General features: G+C 43.0%; 1 protein-coding gene across 1 annotated transcript in view; it reads left to right on the forward strand.

Moving 5' to 3' along the window:
* The window catches only part of med27 (mediator complex subunit 27), a 244,181-nt gene that overhangs the window by 169,574 nt on the left and 55,048 nt on the right, over positions 1–19,559 (forward strand). Inside the window, exon 5 of the mRNA XM_078425940.1 lies at positions 18,433–18,540. Coding sequence (XP_078282066.1) covers positions 18,433–18,540 — 108 coding nt within the window. The remainder of the gene's footprint in view (positions 1–18,432; positions 18,541–19,559) is intronic.

Here is a 19,559-nt window from a genome sequence, read left to right on the forward strand (position 1 = left end):
TGGTTAATGTTGTGTAGTGTTCAATTGCCTGATGGTTGCAGGGAAGAAGTCATTCTTGAACCTGGTGGTCACCTACTTCCCGCTGGTAGTACCAGATGAGAGCTTGGTCAGGGTGGTATGGGTCTTTAATACTATTAGCTGCCTTTTTGAGGCATCCCCACCTGTAGATCCCTTCAATGGTAGAGAGCTTAGTACCTATGCTGCAAAGGGCCATGCCTACCATTCTCTGCCGCCCTTTTCCTTCCTCTGTGTGTGAGTTACCGACCCGTACATTCCGACATGAAAAAAATCCTCAATCTTTGAAGAAAGTAGAGGCATTTTTTAGCTTTCTTAGTGATTGCATCAATGTGCTTGGCCAAGGAGGTCTACATCTTGTGACTGAATAGAAAATATAAATTAAGTTATGTGTATATATGGTACATGAAGAGCATCGTCGAGAAGTATTCCGAATCATCAGAAGTATCCAGAATTAACACTTGAATCCTAAGTAATAATTCTCTTCTGCATTTCCTGCGTGAAGCCCATTTCAATTTCATGAGTCTGGAAATAGGAAGGCATCAATTCTTAGCTCATTTGCTTCAATAAGGAATGTCTTTATAATAAAACTTGGGAGAGAATCAATTCTTGGCTAATTTTGAATTTGGAAACTATTTGTTGAAACAACTTTAGAAATTGTGGCATGATGAGTTTAGGTATGATTTTAAAAAGAATTAACAGAAAGAACAACTGAGGAAAGTAAAACTACTTTTTAAATTTTTTGAAATTAAAACAGCAGAAAATCATTAAAATTGCAGACTGATCTGTAATTATTGCAGGATTTAGATTAGTGCTTCTGCAGATCCTTCTGTCTGTTGTCAGACAGTCCTGCCAAATTCTGTGCAGACCATTTGTGGTCCAGGAGAACGAGCAGAGAAACGATATTATCATAAAAAAAGCAATGTTAAACATCTTAGAATTTATAATAATGGCAAGAAAGAAACCTAATTGGAATTAGGGTTCCATTGGCATGCAGGAGTAGAAGCAATCCTATATGTAGATGACCAGGTAAATAAAAATGGCAGAACTGTTTTTTGGGGCACTGAGGGAATTGATTCTTTTTTATTTGTATCTCAAGCCACAGATTTAAAAACACAGAAGGTATTGTTGAATTTGAACATGCCACTGACTGTAATGGAATTGGATGAATATATCACATCATTGAGAAATATACAATTTTGACAGGGCTCCGCAAGCTGGATAAAGGGAGGGATGGGAAGAAGTCAGGGATCTGGGGTCACAATGTCTGGAAACCAGGTCAGATATTCAGGACTGAGATGGTGGTAAATTTCTACACTCGGTGAGTGGTGAATTTGTGAAATTCTCTACTACAGAAGACTGTCGGGTTCAAGTCACTGAATCTACTAAGAAGAAGATGGATGGATTTTCTTGACACAAAAAGCATTAGGGAGTAAGACGAGGGAGTGGGAATATGATACTGAAACTGATGATCAGCCATGATCAGATTGTATGAAGGAGCAGGGTCACAGGGTGGAATGACCTACTCCTGCAATTTTTCTGTGTTTCTTAAAAACAATCAAAGAAGATGCATTGTGGATTCTCTGATCTAAACCCAAGGGTGGATGCACCTTCAGAAAAGGCACCTTTGAACCCTTGATTTAGTAGTTAAATTGCAGGAAACGGCAGCATGTTGTAACAATGTGAAACCTGGAGAGCCTCTGTCTGCTGTGGAACAGATGTGACCAGATGATGTGTTATGTTGAGAGATGAGTGAAAGGTTCAGGCCGAGTCTCCATTGCTTTTTATTGTTTGATTAATTCGTTATCACATATCCCACAACCAACAATGGACCATTGTGGGCTCCATGTTTCCTTGATCATCGTTACTTTTTTGCATATCTTTCATTCATTTGTTCTATATCTCTCTATATCACCGTCTATATCTCCCGTGTCCCTTTCCCCTGACTCTCAATCTGCAGAAGGGTTTCGACCCGAAATGTCACCTATTCCTTTTCGCCTGACCTGCTGAGTTACTCCAGCTTTTAGTATCTATCTCCGTTGCTGATGGATCCTCATGACAGACTTTTTTACGTGCCCTGTCTTAACTTAAAACGGACTGGCAATCACAGTTGGCGATTCAAATATTATTTCACCGGGAGTTTGTACACCTGTGATCCAGTCAACATTTATTGATAAATTGGACATGCATTAATCACACTTCTGTGCTCAATTCATTCATCTGCAAACCTATAATGAATCAGGCATATTAAGGACAAGGCCTCACCCACACTAAAGACTGCAGCTGTTGCCTGACTTCTATGTTCTGTTTCAATGTAGTACCCTGCTGTTTCTCCTTTTCTGATGTTTCCCAAAAGACATTGACAATAATCATTCCCTGATTTTTTTGTTATTTTGCATATACTAAGACAGCTAACTAGATAGGTGGTTTTCATACACTAGAAAATTATACTTTGATATTCTGGTTCTTTGTAAACAGTATTACTTAGTAATTTTCACAGCATCCAAAACAATAGAGTTTGTAGAATCTTGATCCTGTATAATTATAAATCATGCGTTAATACTAATTTTTCCTCACTGCAGTATCTGCTAAGGAGAGCACAAGGAGAGTATATCAGTAAGAATGGCAGTCTCCTTGTGTGATGTCTGTGCTTCTATCAGGACTGGTGCTGTCTCTGCTAGTTACAATGGAACAAGTTGTTTCATTAGCTGTCAATGGCGATGTGATAAATTGAATGTATGAACAGAAAGACTAATAGGACAATGTAGCAAAACTCAAGACAACTCAGAGTTTTGTGGCATTATGAAAAGCCCAATGGAACCAAGAGTAAATACTTTTTTTTTGAAAAGTCTCAATTGCATTGAAACAAAAAAAAAAACATTTGTGTTTCAATTTTACTTTGCTTTGCGGTACAAAGTTACTTTGAAGTATCATTCCTCAGTCCATGCTGAGAATATTTTCTGTGTGTGTTTTGATTATTGTATATAGACTTGCTGTAATAGGCAATTTGAAGAATAATTGGAACCAGCCTGCTTCATTCTCCAAGTACAGGCTTTACCAGTTCTCAAGATTTTTTATTCTAGGCGGCCCAATTCTACATAGAGTCATGACTTGATAGGAAACTTAGAAGAATTGTCATTAGAAAGACAGTAGGGGCTTAGTTTAGAAATTGCAGCATGACAGGTCATTCACACCAAAACATGCACATGTGGCAGTAGAATTCCCTAGCACCCCCAAACATTCCTCACGTATCACTAAACCTTGTGAATTGAAGCCAAGTTCACAACAGTTTCTTGTAACAGAAGCTAGTAAATTGTATTGTTTTATTTCCATGCAAAGACCAGGAGTTCAGTTGTACCCCAACCAGGTGACTCCTGCTCTTCTTGTCCAGGCTATTTAGGGTTCAGCCTCTGTCCTTTAGCCAGTAGATGCAAGTCCCGTTATAAAAATCATCTTGGCTTCAATAAAATCTTGGCTTCAATCAAATTTCCTCAAACTCAACTGCAACAAATCTGAAATCATCATCATTGGTCCAAAAACGCTCACCAAATCCACCCAAAACTTCATCCTCAATATTGATGGTCTCCCAGTATCCACCTCCCCTCACATCCGGAATCTTGGAATCATCTTTGATCAAACCCTCTCCTTCGACAAACACATCAAACACATCACAAAGACAGCCTTCTTCCACCTCAAAAACATTGCTCGTCTCCGTCCATCCCTCTCCTCCACAGCTGCAGAAACCCTCATCCACGCCTTCATCACCTCCCGTCTGGACTACTGCAACAGCCTCCTCTATGGCGCACCTTCAAAAATCATCAGTAAACTTCAATGCATTCAAAACTCCGCTGCCCGTCTACTCACCCACACCCCGATCCGTGACCATATCACCCCCGTCCTTTACAAACTCCACTGGCTCCCCACCCCCTAGAGAATCCAGTACAAAATCCTCCTCATGACCTACAAAGCCCTCCATAACCTGGCCCCATCCTACCTGACTGACCTCCTCCACAGGCACACTCCCACCTGCACCCTCCGCTCTGCTGCTGTCAATCTCCTATCCCCCCCCCCTCCGGACCAAACTCAGATCCTGGGGGGACAGGGCTTTCTCCATCGCTGCTCCCACCCTATGAAACTCACTACCCCAAACCGTCAGGGACTCCTCCTCACTCACCACATTCAAAACATCACTGAAGTCTCACCTGTTCAGTACTGCCTTCAACCACTGAAGGTCACCTCACCTTCTGTCTCCTTTCTCTGTTCGTTTACTTATTTATCTATTTATTCACTTCCCTATGTTCTTTAAATCCCTGTAAAGCGTCTTTGAGTGTATGAAAAGCGCTATATAAATGTAATGCATTATTATTATTATTATTATTATCTTTACAGAATTAAAGGTGCAAAGTATTTATTGCACTCTTTCAAAGTCAAGACAATCCTAACTTGCCTCCCCTACAAACCAATGAGTCTTTCCTTAAATCCCAATGAAGTCTGCACAAAGTCATGTGCAACCAAAACTTTGCATGCCTCTGTATTCACCATTGTCCTGATAGAGCCAACATTTAATTAGTCTATAAGAAAATAACTGCAGATGCTGGTACAAATCGATTTATTCACAAAATGCTGGAGTAACTCAGCAAGTCAGGCAGCGTCTCGGGAGAGAAGGAATGGGTGACGTTTCGGTTTGAGACCCTTCTTCAGACTGATGTCAGGGGGCGGGACAAAGGAAGGATATAGGTGGAGACAGGAAGATAGAGGGAGATCTGGGAAGGAGGAGGGGAAGGGAGGGACAGAGGAACTATCTAAAGTTGGAGAAGTCGATGTTCATACCACTGGGCTGCAAACTGCCCAGGCGAAATATGAGGTGCTGTTCCTCCAATTTCCGGTGGGCCTCACTATGGCACTGGAGGAGGCCCATGACAGAAAGGTCAGACTGGGAATGGGAGGGGGCGTTGAAGTGCTCGGCCACCGGGAGATCAGTTTGGTTAATGCGGACCGAGCGCAGGTGTTCAGCGAAGCGATCGCCGAGCCTGCGCTTGGTTTCGCCGATGTAAATAAGTTGACATCTAGAGCAGCGGATGCAATAGATGAGGTTGGAGGAGGTGCAGGTGAACCTTTGTTTCACCTGGAAAGACTGTTTGGGTCCTTGGATGGAGTTGAGGGGGGAGGTAAAGGGACAGGTGTTGCATCTCGTGCGGTTGCAGGGGAAAGTGCCCGGGGTTGGGGTGGTTTGGGTAGGAAGGGACGAGTGGACCAGGGAGTTACGGATTTAAATTAGTTACTAATTTAATTAGTCTAGTTGATTACACTCAGAATCAGAATCAGAATAACCTTTATTGTCGTCCAAAAAAACAAGTCTTTTGGACAAAATTCCGTTACCCACAGTCCAACAATAAGAGCAATAAAAATAAGCAATAACACACACGATCACAAACCAACACAAAACAAAAAAAAAGAAACATCCATCACAGTGAGTCTCCTCCAGTCACCTCCTCACTGTGATGGAAGGCCAGAATGTCTTTTCTCTTCCCCTGCCGTCTTCTCCCGTGGTCAGGCTGTTGAAGTTGCCACGTCGGGGCGGTCGGGGCTCCCGAGATTGAAGCCCCCGCCGGGCGGAGAAAATCCCGCGGCCGGTTCCAGGCCGCGCCGGATGGTGAAAGGTCCGCAGCGGGCCGACCCAAGCCCCGCAATTCGGGACGGGCGAAGACGCTGCCGCAGCCGGAGCTCCCGATGTCGGCCCCCACCCAGGGCAGGGCCTGCGAGCTTCCAATATCCACGCGGCCCACGGCCGAAGCCTCCGGAGCCTCCGAAGGTGAGTCGCAGCCGCACTCACAGCGCCACCACAGCCTCCGAAGGCAGCCAGCTCCGCAAGTGGTGAGTACAGTCCACGGGCTCTGCGAACCAGAGCCCAGGTGGTCCCAGCTGGAAGCCGCCAGCTCCAGGTGTTTGGCCGATGGTAGGCCGCAGCATGAACGGAGACACGACCCAGAACAAAAAGGTCGCGTCTCTGTTCGGAAGAGACAATTTTACAGTTTCCCCCCCCACACATAGTACACAACCACAAAAAGCACTACATCACATCTAAATACTACAATTAGGACAAAAAAACAACAAAAAACACAAAAGACAAAAGGACTGCAGGTGAGCCGCAGCTGCTGTGCAGCGCCGCCATTTTGAGTTGCAGCTCCCTGTGTTCCAGCTACAGTAACGTCTGTGATACATCTGTTCCACTATTCTCATTGAGGCCCTAAATTATCAATTGATCTTGCCTGGAACCTTTTCCAGCCATGCTACCCTCCAAGATTATATGTTCCTCAAGATGTATTCCATTTGCTTCCTCGTCCTTTGGCCGACCATTGGCATCACGTTTTTTGCTTTTTTCAGATCAATAACTTGGGCACCCTGAAAATCTAAAAACTGCAGATACTGGAAATCTGCGACAAAAACAGAAAGTGCTGGAAGCACTCAAATTCAGACTGTTAACAGTTCATTTGAAAAATCCTTTGTCAGAACTGGAAGGATCATGGATCATAACTGAACTGCTGGCTGACCTCAGTGTTTTCAGAATTTCCTGTTTCCATTTAGGCATCTTGTTACACTTGCTGCAATTCTAGTCAGATTATGTTCCAACTAAGATGGAGACTTCGTGTTATACAGTTTTAAAATAAATAGTGTTAAAGTGGATTTTGGACACACAAGAAACTGCAGTGCTTGAATTTGGGGCAAAAGTAATCTGCTGGAGGATCCCAGTGTGTCAAGTAACATCTGTGGAGAGAAATAAATTGTTGATATTTCAGGTTGAGATCCTGCATCTAACCCTGCAAAATGGAATTTGCTTCCTTAGCAAATGTCTGGCTTGTTTTGTAAAGCTATGGAAGTGGTGTTATAGTTGCTATTTGATGTCACAGTACCTGGACATGGAGAAATTAGGCAGTTTATTCACTATAATATTCATTTGGTTTGAAGTGAAGATATGGAGTTCACGTATTGTCATATGCAAGGTGTTGAATAGGCTGGTGAAATAAATGACTGTTATTCATCCATAACTGCTTGGAATAGTATATTCCCTGATGACTGCTCTTAACCTTCAGTCTGAAATTATTGAGATCTAAGTACTTTGTTTTTTATAGAACATTGAGCTCAATGGATTGGTCATTCAAGATCATTTCAGATCATTAATGTCTTTGCAAAATTATTATAAGTGCTGTTACTTATTAAACTATTGACAAAATATGTTTTAACTCTTTGTGAATCGATTCTTCTTTATTGGGATGAATCTTCCTAGCTGCAGCCAACATTTCCAAAGGAAACTGCATGTTTTTAGCCATTCAAAATGAAGTCAATTCTGAACTTAATATGATCTCAATATAACTGTGATATCAGTTGTGACAAAAGCAACCGGATCAGTCAGAACACTGTGTCACTGGATTTCAAATGATCTTGTTAAGATTCCCCAACATCAGGCTTCAGAATTAACCTGGAGTCACAAGGAACCTCAAATCCAGGAATCTTGAACCAAAACACAAAGTGTTAGAGGAAAAAAAAGTGTACAGTGGGTCAGGGAGTATCTGTGGAGGGAATGGACAAACAGTGTTTTGGGTCAGGACCTTTCTTCAGATTGATGAGAATTTCATGTGTTTTAATGAACCTTTTTAATGTTTTACTAATTATGTAAATTATGTACAGCAATTATAATAGTTATTAAAGGTCTCAGAATGCAAAGAGATATTTGAAAACCTATTAAAATTGTTTCATACTTTAATAGAAGCAATTACTTCATGTCTAGCCATGTCTCCCGTCAAAGACTCTGCTTCTGTTTTGGGGACAGAGCCTCAACAGTATGCTGTCTCAGCTGCTGTTATGACCTTACCACCCATCACCTCGACACATCAAGATTGAGCCTCCTTTTCTGGTCCAGGTAACTGTAGGCAGACGAGGATTGCAGGTGGTGAGATAAGTCCAGCGAGGCTGGCCCATTACTGTTGCCCTTTCTACGCATATCTTTAAATAATATAAAAATTCCTTTAAACCATTGTATCTGGTAACAGTGATGTGAATCTACTCTGTAATCTGGAAGACTCCATGGAGGATTTATTTTCTCCATGAGGCCCAATGTGGTTAATTATTCTGATCAACAGAGGCAAAAGGAAAATCTGTTTTATGTTCTAATTAATTTTGTTTTATGTGGTCACCATTGGAAAGTCCCAGGTCATTGATTCTTAATTTCACCTGTTGGTCTCATTAATAACTGTTGCCTCTTAATTGCTGCTCAGGTTCCTCAGGCATTGAGCCAGGCATTCCATTCTAACTTCTCTTTTCCCTTGGGGAAAAAAGACTGAGCCAGTCTTTGCCAATAATAATGTTTTTCAATATATTTTCTTTTACTCATGTGGAGCTCAAATGAACTATGACACATGAATTATATAGATATGTAGTCAGCATGCCAATATGGTTGACTCCAAAAGAAAAAAAGTGCAAACCTAATTTTCCTTTAAAAACAAAAGGAATATTTTTGTCTGACTTTATTCTTGCCTGTTTTGCTCTGTCTGTTGCACTTTAGACTTCTTCAGTTTGATACAAACAAACCCCTACTACACACGATGTGGAGAATGCTTTTGCTATGTAAGCAAGAAGAGCGGTTGAAGAGCGATCTCTTATCACCATCCCTGGGATTCTTAGATATGCTGCACAGTAGTAGTGAAAACTACTGCGGAATACGTTCATTATTATACAGTACCTGCAAACTGCTGGAATCGTGATGTATATAAAATGGCCCGCTGACTATATATGGGCTTTTGGGGTCTTGTCCGATTTGCTGTTATTATCCCCTTATCCCCACTATCCCAGTTTCTGCTGCTACTAACCTCACACTATGTACCTTGGCTGTATGGTCCCCAGCAGTCCCAGGGAAGCCTCAGGATAATATCGTACCCTTAAAAGAAGCAACCCATTACATAATGATGGGAAGGATGTGAGGATCAGGAGGAGCACTGTGGTGATTGTTGCAGAATTCACAACTCTGTCCCTCACTGTGCACAAGGTCCCTAACACGCACCCAACACAATCTGGATCCAAATCCTGATCCAGGTTCCTATGGTGCCACAGACTCCAGTGTTTCTCCAGTGACTCTTACCAACTTCTACTAACGCACCTATACTATACTTACGTATGGCGTGCACAGCCTAAAGTTGTAGGTCAAGGGTAGACATCCAGGCCAGGGCAACATCAGTTGCTGGGTGGATGGCCTTGATGCCACCAGGGAAAAGCCTCAGTGAGCAGTCATTCACGATGTGTGGGATGGTCTGGTCTGGATATCCGCAGTCGCACCATAGAAAGCATACCGTCAGGTTGCATCACAGCTTGGTTTGGGAATAGCTCTGCCCAACATCGCAAGAAATTGCAGAGTTATAGATGTAACCTAGTCTATCACAGAGACCAGACCGCGGATGCGCTACAATGCTGAGAACTGCATTCAGTATCTTACTCGTTGCTCTATCTATTTTACTTGAGTATGAACTCATTGTATGGTTTTCTGATCTGTTTGGATAGCATGCAAAACAATGTTGTAATAATAAACCTAAACCTAGATAGGTAAACTACCAATCTAAGCAGGTCTGTCACTGCATACCTTAGGTCAGGTATTGTAGGGTACAGATCTGATACTGTAAAACACAGATATTGTACTCACAGCCTGAGACGAGGTAGAAAGGAGCACTGGAAATTGGACAATGAAGGAACAAGAAGGGAGCAAAATGGCAATGAGAAGAGCACCAAAAAACGAGAGAGCTGCGCCATTTGGCATTTGCATCTTTAAACATGATTAGAAGTATAAATGTCTGGCATAAAAAACAAACTATGTTTATTAAATGTAATTTAACTTGTCTAGGACATAATAATGAAAATAAGATGGCAGCTGAATTAAACATTGGCCCTTACTGTAAGTTATACAAGTAACATCCCAGAAGTAGTTGTAAATTGGAAGGGATGTAGGAACTCCAGAAAATTACATTCACCAGGGCAATTGGACTGGGTAAATTGTTGGAGCTGTGACCAAGGATTTAGGTCCTGAAGAGTCCATTCTAGGGTCTCAAAAGAAGTAGATATTGAGATGTTTGATACATTGGTTTTGATTTTCCAAAATTACCTGCATTCAGGAACAGTTTCATTTAACTGGAAAATAGGAAATGTAACCTCTATTTACAAACAGATAGAAGGCAAAAAATTACAGGCCACTTAGCTGAATAACTGTCACAGGGAAAATGTTATTATTGATGATGCATGGCAGGACTGCTGGAAAATCCAAGGCGATCAGGAAAAGTCAGCATGGTTTGGTGAGAGGGAAATCATGTTTTACAAGTTATTGCAGTTCTTTGAAGAAGCAACATGTGCTACATATAAAGGGAAGTGATGGATGTACCATACTTAATTCGCAGAAGCTTTTGATACGGTACCACATCAAAGATTACGATGCAAAAGAAGCTCATGATCTAAGAGCCAACATATTGGCATGAATAGAAGGTCGGCTGCCAACAGTGTGCACAGGGACACAAATGAGTGCATTTGCTGAGATCCGGAGATAGAAAACAAACTGCAGGATGAACTCTTGTTGGAAAGAACTGCAGATGCTGGTTTAGATCGAAGGTAAACACAAAAAGCTGAAGTAACTCAGCGGGACAGGTAGCATCTCTGGAGAGAAGGAATGGGTGACGTTTCGGGTCGAGAAGGTTCTCAACCCGAAACGTCACCCATTTCTTCTCACCAGAGATGCTGCCTGTCCCGCTGAGTTACTCCAGCTTTTTGTGTCTACCTTGCTGGAGGAATTCAGCAGGTCAAGCAGCATCTGTAGAGGCAAAGGGACGGTCGATATTTCAGATCGAGACCCTACATTGGGGTTGAGAGAGTAGGCTTAGGTTTATTATTGTCACATGTGCCGAGGCACAGTGAAAAGCTTTGTTTTGCATGCCATCCAAACAGATCAGATATACCATACACCAATACAATCAAGGCAAACTCAACCACAATAGATAGAGCAAAGGGTACAGAGTACTTCATATAGTTCTCAGCAATAGGCAAGGGACCTTGTGTAGATGGGAAAGGAACACGGTTACTTGAAATTAGAAAAGTAGATGTTCAAACTATTGAGCTGCAGACTACCCAAGGGAAATATGAGGGGCTGTTCTTCAGTTTGTGCTTTGGTTGCAGCATGACAGTGGAGAGAGTTGAGTACAGGCATGTCAGTGTAGGCATGGGAAGGGGAGTTGAAGTGTCATGCAATGAAAAGCCCAAAATGGCTGATGTAGACTGAGCGCAGGTAATCCATCCTATCCCTCCTGGTCCAATCTCTCCCGACCCATGTCCAAGATACCTCACATGCCCTTCGTCTCTTTAATGACTTCCGCTTTCCGAGCCCCCACTCCCTCATCTTTCCTATGGACGTTCAGTCACTCTACTCCATCCCACATCTGGAAGGCCTTAAAGCCCTCCGCTTCTTCCTCGGACGCAGAACCATACAATTTATCTGGGCGGCACGGTAGCGCAGCGGTAGAGTTGCTGCTTTACAGCGAATGCAGCGCCGGAGACTCAGGTTCGATCCTGACTACGGGTGCTGCACTGTAAGGAGTTTGTACGTTCTCCCCGTGACCTGCGTGGGTTTTCTCCGAGATCTTCGGTTTCCTCCCACACTCCAAAGACGTACAGGTATGTAGGTTAATTGGCTGGGTAAAATGTTTTAAAAAAATTGTCCCTAGTGTGTGTAGGATAGTGTTAATGTACGGGGATCGCTGGGCGGCACGGACTTGGTGGGCCGAAAAGGCCTGTTTCCGGCTGTATGTGTATGTATGTATGTATGTATGTAACACTCTATTCTGCGTACCGGAGCTGGTCTTCATCCTCAACAACTTCTCCTTTGACTCCTCCCACTTCCTCCAAGTACAAGGCGTAGCTAGGGGCACCCGCATGTAGGGTACATTGAACAATCCCTGTTCCAGGCATACACTGGCCCTATCCCCAAACTCTATCTCTGTTACATTGATGACTGCATCAGTGCTAGCTCCTGCACCCATGAAGAACTCATGGACTTCAACTTCACCACCAATTTTCATCCTGCACTCAAATTTACATGGACCATCTCCGACACCTCCCTTCCTTTCTTGATCTAACAGTCTCCATCACCGGAAATAGACTTTTGAATGACGTCTATTACAAACCCACAGACTTCCACAACTATGTCGGCTACACTTCCTCCCACCCTGCTTCCTGAAAAGACTCTATCCCCTACTCCCAATTCCTCCATCTACGCTGCATCTGCGCCCAAGATGAGGTGTTCCATACTAGAACATCCGAGATGTCCTCATTCTTTAGGGAATGGGGGTTCCCCTCTCCCATCATAGATGAGGTCCTCACTCGTGTCTCCTTGGTACCCCGCAGCTCCACCCTTGCTCCTCCTCCTAGTCGCAACAGACAGAGTCCCCCACCTTCCACCCCATCAGCCGTCGCATACAACAAATAATCCTCCAAAATTTCCGCCACGGGATCCCACCACTAGCCACAATTTCCCATCTCCACCCCTTTTCGCCTTCGCAGAGACCGTTCCCTCCACATCTCCCTGGTTAACTCGTCCCTTCCCACCCAAACCACCCCCTTCCTCAGGTACCTTCTTCTGCAACCGCAAAAGATGCAACACCTGTCGTTATACCTCCTCCCTCGATTCTGTCCAGGGACCCCGACAGTCCTGTCAGGTTAGGCAGAGGTTCACTTGCACCTCCTCCAACCTCATCTACTGTATCCATTGTTCAAGATGTGGACTTTTATACATCGGCGAGACCAAACGCAGACTGGACGGTTGTTTCGCAAAACATCTTTGCTCAGCCCACGTGAACCAAGCTGATCTTCCAGTTGCTGAACACTTTAATTCTCCTTCCCATTCCTACACAGACCTTTCTGACCTCGGTCTCCTCCATTGTCAGACTGAAGCTAAACGCAAATTGGAGGAACAGCATCTCATATTTTGCGTGGGCAGCTTACAGTGTTATGAATATTGATTTCTCTCACCAGATTTTAGATTTTTTTTTTAGATTTAGAGATACAGCCTGAAAACAGGCCCTTCGGCCCACCGAGTCCCTTCGGCCCTTCGGCCCACTGAGCGCCGCCCAGCGATCCCCGCACATTAACACTATCCTACACACACTAGGGACAATTTTTACATTTACCCAGTCAATTAACCTACATACCTGTACGCCTTTGGAATGTGGGAGGAAACCAAAGATCTCGGAGAAAACCCACGCAGGTCACGCGGGGAACGTACAAACTCCGTACAGACGGCGCCCGTAGTCAGGATCGAACCTGAGTCTCCGACGCTGCATTTGCTGTAAGGCAGCAACTCGACCGCTGCGCCACCGTGCCGCCCCAGCATTCCCTCTCTCTCTATCCCTCCCCACCGAATTCGCAATTTTCACCCTACAAACAGCTTACAATGGCTGAAAATGTGGTAGGGCACGAGCACGTCGTCCCCATCGTCCAACGTTGGCTTCTGTTAGGGGTCAAACGATACCAAAACAGCCTAGGCCGCCAGGGCACCAAGATTCGACCCGTAAAGTCGGCCTCAGAGGTCGGCTATTGGAATGAATCTGCCTGCTTTGGCAGGGCCGGACTTCCAGAGCCCCAGCTACACGAGGCATATTTGACCCGCTGATCGGATGACCGGCCACATAAGTCTTGATGAGGTCCAGATCGGCTACCTCACCTGGCCAAGGCGCCACATTTCTGGGGGACTTCCGGGGGATTTCAAATGTGCTCTTGTAATTTTGTCCATATTAAAGGAGGTGCCGGACCATCAGTTGCCAGAAAACTAGTGTGTTGGAAGGTTGGTTTAAACTGAAGATAGACAAAATGCTGGAGTTTATACTGCATCACGGAATGCTACAATAAGGTTTTATATTTCGACAAACCATCAGAATAGGTAGACTGTGTCTAGATGTTTAATAAAATATGTCAGTCTCAGCAACATGGCATTTCTCAAACATATGGCTAAATACTAGTGCCCTTTGGTTATTTTATTCTCAGCTGTCCAAAGAGTCAAACCGCCACTTATGTATTCATTTTAACCATCATGTGGCACAGCTTGTTAGAAGTCTTAGAATCTGCTGAGAATCTTTGATGCCCACTGTCTTTTATCTAGCTAGGAATTTAATGATTCACATAACAGAAATCGTTCTGTTACAGCATATAGTGGTTCATGAAACGCCATGCAAACGTTCCTTCACCATCCAAACTGGAAAATGTTTTTAAGTCAACTCTTTCTTGTCAGACCCCACACTATCTTTTGGACAAAACTTCTGTTTAGAGGTTGTTCGTTCTATGGTCTTCCACACAATAATTTAACCGTTAATTTCCATTGCTGCAAAGGATAAGTTGGTCAGCTGCCTTATTCGAATCTTTCATTTTAAATAATTACTTTTGGCTCCTATGGTTCCAACAGCGGGGCTGTTAATTTGCCCTCTTTTTGAGCGGCTTTAGTAATTTGAGAATAAAACTACAACAGACTTTGATTCATATAAAATAAGATGCTCACATGTATATGTTACCAAAGGTAATCAAAGGAAGAATAAATTGTTGACATTTATTCAATGGATTGGAAAATTATAGTGGGGAAATGATTCTTGCATAAACCCCGCATCCAATATTACATAAAGTACCTATAGTTTTTGGCACTAGACCGAAGAAAATATGTTTTGGTAATGGAGGGATTGCAAATCAGATTCACCAGAATGATACCAGATCTAAAGGGATTAAAACCAGAGGTAGATTACATATGCTTGATTGTATATTCTGACATTAAGAATGCTCGAGTGATGATCTGATCAGCATGTTTAAAAATTATAGAAGAATCCAGAAGATAAATAAAAATAAACCTTTTCCAAGAAAATACAAAAAGCTGGAGGAACTTAGCGGGTCAAGCAACATCTGAGGAGGGAATGGACAGGTGAAGTTTCGGGTACAGTGCCTTCTTCAGGTTGAAGAGTTTTGCCCAAGAGTCCAGCTGTTCCTTGTGTCTCCTTGTATTTACAAGGATAATTTATAGTGCACTTTGCCATGAGGAATGTAGTTGATGAAGTATTGAATTACACCGTGATGGTTCATAGTTTTACCATGAAGTATTGAACCACACCACGATGGTTGATAGCGTTACGCTAAGTATTGAACCAGACCATGATGGTTCATTTGTTGGCACCTGTGCCTCTACTGTGGCCATGTCTGAAGAAGGGTCTCGACCCGAAACGTCACCCATTCCTTCTCTCCCGAGATGCTGCCTGACCTGCTGAGTTACTCCAGCATTTTGTGAATAAATCGATTTGTACCAGCATCTGCAGTTATTTTCTTATATTAACAAAGATAATGCAGGAATGGACAAGAACGTACTCCAGGATCAAGAACATTTGGGGAAAGTAAAAGTCCTAAAATTATGTCTGATGCCGTGCAATTTTGCATACTTTTGGAAATGTGCTGTTTTATTTTTTTCCTCTATTGTGTGATAGAATTGAAATATTTTCATGTTAATGTACTGGCATTCTCAGGAGAGCAAGCGTACATATCTAAGGATAAATGTTGTGACTTTTCACCTGCAGCAGGCACCATCAATTAATTAAACTTGATGTTGACAGCCATACGTCTAATTTTATTTCTGTAATAGTAATAACTGATTAAAAACGTTGATTAATTGTTAACAGTTGTAAGAATATTGGCTGCATTAACTCGCAGTAGAAAGATTCTCAGAACTCTGTAATTATTATAGCCTCTGGCTGTGCGACCTGGTGTATTGAGTAACTTTCTGAAGTGTTCTTTGGGATTAAAAGCTCATTATAGCCTGCAGCCGTATTTCACACAGCTAATGCACAGAGCTAAGTGTAATATAGTGCATGTTAGACGGGTTTGACAGCTTTCCAGAAGTTTTCCCCACAGTTGATGTAGCTGATTACTAATAATGCCTTTTTTTCATTACTGTACTGCTGCTGGTAGAAACTATTGTTCTTCACAATATTTCCGAACTGCAGGTGATATGAAGTCCATCACCAGATTCTATAGCTTTGGTCATGCAGGCAATTCACACATAGCGAGTTGTGGGTTTTAACCAAGTCATTTCAGAGGGGACTTAATTCAGACCATTGCTTCCCTAGAGGCAGTAAGAAGAATCTTGGTGATTTGAAGATGTTTTGATTCCTTAGTTTCTGAAAATAATCACAGACACGGCCTTTTAAATCACAGCTTGGAATGCACAGGCCATTTAGCCCACGCGTTTTTCTTGTGCTTCTGTTGCAATTCCCATTACAACAGCATACTCAGCCTTTATGTGTAGCGGTTTTCTGTCTGTTTCCAACCACTCCCCCCCCCCCCCCCCCCCCCCCCCCATGGAAATGAAGATGGTGCTTTCTTCTGACTCCTCCAGTAATTCAGGTTTGATCTTCTGATGCAGAGTGTGTGAAATTTATAGTTTTTCTGTGACTCGTTAAGTTCCCTCCAGTTGCTCCAACACCTACATCACCATCCCCTCCCCCCCCCCCATTCTAAAGATGCTGTTTAGTAGGTTAAATTATCCCCAGTGTAAGCAGATTGTGGGAGAATCAAGGTAGAGTTGATGAGCACATGGGTGCACATGAGAATCAAGATAGAGTTCATGAGCGAGAAAGAGGTTATGAGGAATGAAGTTGGAGAATGATGTGTATAATGGCAGGATATGCACTGCACTCCATGCTGAGCCTCACCAGAGCCCTCCGTGACATGACAATACTGAGATTGCTTTTGAACTACATGCTTCCAGAGATGAATCCCAGGTCTTTGGTGGCACATTCAATGAATTTCCTTACTTATAATGCCACTTTTATTGAGTAGGAAAATAACTGCAGATGCTGGTACAAATCGAAGGTATCACAAAAAGCTGGAGTAACTCAGCGGGTCAGGCAGCATCTCAGGAGAGAAGGAATGGGTGACGTTTCGGGTCGAGACCCTAGTGACCGACAGACTAGTGACCGACATCTACTACAAACTGACTCATACAGCTATCTTGACTACACTTCTTCCTACCCTGTCTCCTGCAAAAAGTCTATCCTCTACTCCCAATTCCTCCGTCTACGCCACATCTGTGCCCAGGATGAGGTGTTTCACACTAGGGCATCAGATATGTCCTCATTCTTTAGGAAAGGGGGTTTCCCCTCTTCCATTATAGATGAGGCTCTATATCCCGCAACTCCGCTCTTCCTCCCCCTCCCCCCATTCGTAACAAGGATAGAGTCCCCCTTGTCCTCACCTTCCACCCCATCAGCCAGCGTATACAACATATTATCCTCCAACATTTCCGTCACCTCTAATGGGATCCCACTACTGGCCACATATTCCCATCTCCTCCCCTTTTTGCTTTCCGCAGAGACCGTTCCCTCCGTAACTCCTTGGTCCACTCGTCCCTTCCCACCCAAACCATCCCTCCCCAGGCACTTTCCCCTTCAACCGCAGGAGATGCAACACCTGTCCCTTTACCTCCCCCCTCGACTCCATCCAAAGACCCAAACAGTCTTTCCAGGTGAGGCAGAGGTTCACTTGCATCTCCTCCAACCTCATCTATTGTATCCGCTGTTCCAGATGTCAACTCCTCTACATTAGTGAGACCAAACGCAGGCTCGGCGATTGTTTCGCTCAACACCTTCGCTCAGTCCGCCTCAACCAACCTGATCTCCTGGTGGCTCAGCACTTCAACTCCCCCTCCCACTCCCAGTCTGACCTTTCTGTCATGGGCCTCCTCCATTGTCATAGTGAGGCCCACTGCAAATTGGAGGAACAGCACCTCATATTTCGCTTGGGCACCTTACACCCCAGCGGTATGAACATTGGCTTCTCTAACTTTAGATAGCTTCTCTGTCCCTCTCTTCCCCTCCACCTTCCCAGTTCTCCCACTGTCTTCCTGTCTCCTACTACATCCTTTCTTTGTCCCGCCCCCTCCCCTGACATCAGTCTGAAGAAGGGTCTCGACCCGAAATGTCACCCATTCCTTCTCTCCTGAGATGCTGACCCGCTGAGTTACTCCAGCTTTTTGTGATGCCACTTTTATTCATTTATTCATCTGTATTTATAGACCATATGCTCGTAACCTTTAAGACATTACCAATGGTCAATATTAAGGTTTAATCAGCCAATGTACAGATTGACACGTTCTCCTGACACCCAAAAAGAATGCTTTTTATGTGTACATTACAATGAAATAGAGATAAAGGCATCTTTGATCATTGTTATGTGTAAATGTTATAAGTGAAGATTACAGTTTATGAGTAAATGCCCTAATGTTTAGTCAAGATACAGTGATCACTATCCAGCAAGTTACTTCATCCAGCAAGTAATGAATAATCCATTTTGGTTTCTAATTGTGCATCACAGGTTACGCTTGGAAAGGTATTAAAGGCAATTGTTGTAATGAGGAGTCTCTTCATCGATCGGACGATCGTTAAAGCTTACAATGAAAACATCCACACAGAAGATGGGAAGGTAAGGACACTTGAGCCATGAACAATTAAAAAAAACATTTATCCCAAACAATTCATGAATATACTTCTGTAGATGAGCAAAATATTAAAAACTGGAGAAATTTACTGAAGTATTATTTTGAATTGCAGAAATGGTACAATCCCAACAATGGTACAACTTTCATTGTGCTTACCGAGAAAATATTTAATATTGTATGTGTTTACTGGAAAAGATAATGGTAAAACATCAAATACCCTGTGGGGTTACACTTGGAAAGGTATTAAAGGCAATTTTTGTAATGAAGAATAATGATAGTTGAAAATCCAAAAGCCAGGCAGAATATAATTCACAATACTGAATGAGACTGGAAAGAGGCATCGTTTGTCATAATGGAGAAGCCATTGAGCACCGTTGCAACTAATGTGGTACTTAAGTTTAAAAGGGTAAGAAATATGATCCGTATTCATGAACAACAATGGACCACTATCGATAACAGGTAAAATAATGCATGTGTTTCTGAGGAATAGATGGAAAGATTCTGCACATAGATAAAACACATTATTTGAAGATTCAACAATGTGAACTTGTTGAAAGGTATGTCTGGTCCACACTGTGAATCTATGCAGTAGGCGGGCCTTTTGCAATATAATACATGGTGCGCAGAACATCCTCTGTCAATAAAATGGTGGGTTGATTCAATGCTACCTTGTTTGAATAAACTGACAGACTGCAATGTTGTACTCACAAATTTTGCAAGATATTAAAGTTGTCTTTCCTTTTTAATGCTTTAATCCGTGAAACTAAGAAGCAAAAAAACAAATTTAAATTGATTGCATTGTACCTTTTGGTAATTGTTCTTCCATGGAGCTGTGCTGGCATGTTCTAAAACTGGGGGTTCTTGATCTTGACCAGGTTTCAGCTGGGGTGGGAAATTTTGCAGTTCATGCTTTGGTGCAGGTCTCCAGAGAGTGAATCCCAACAATTCTGCATGGAACAGCTTGAAAATTCTTATATTTCACATCCATTGTACTTTCTGGCAC

This window comes from Rhinoraja longicauda, chromosome 31 (genome assembly GCF_053455715.1).
Source record: "Rhinoraja longicauda isolate Sanriku21f chromosome 31, sRhiLon1.1, whole genome shotgun sequence".
Lineage (NCBI taxonomy): Eukaryota > Metazoa > Chordata > Chondrichthyes > Rajiformes > Arhynchobatidae > Rhinoraja > Rhinoraja longicauda.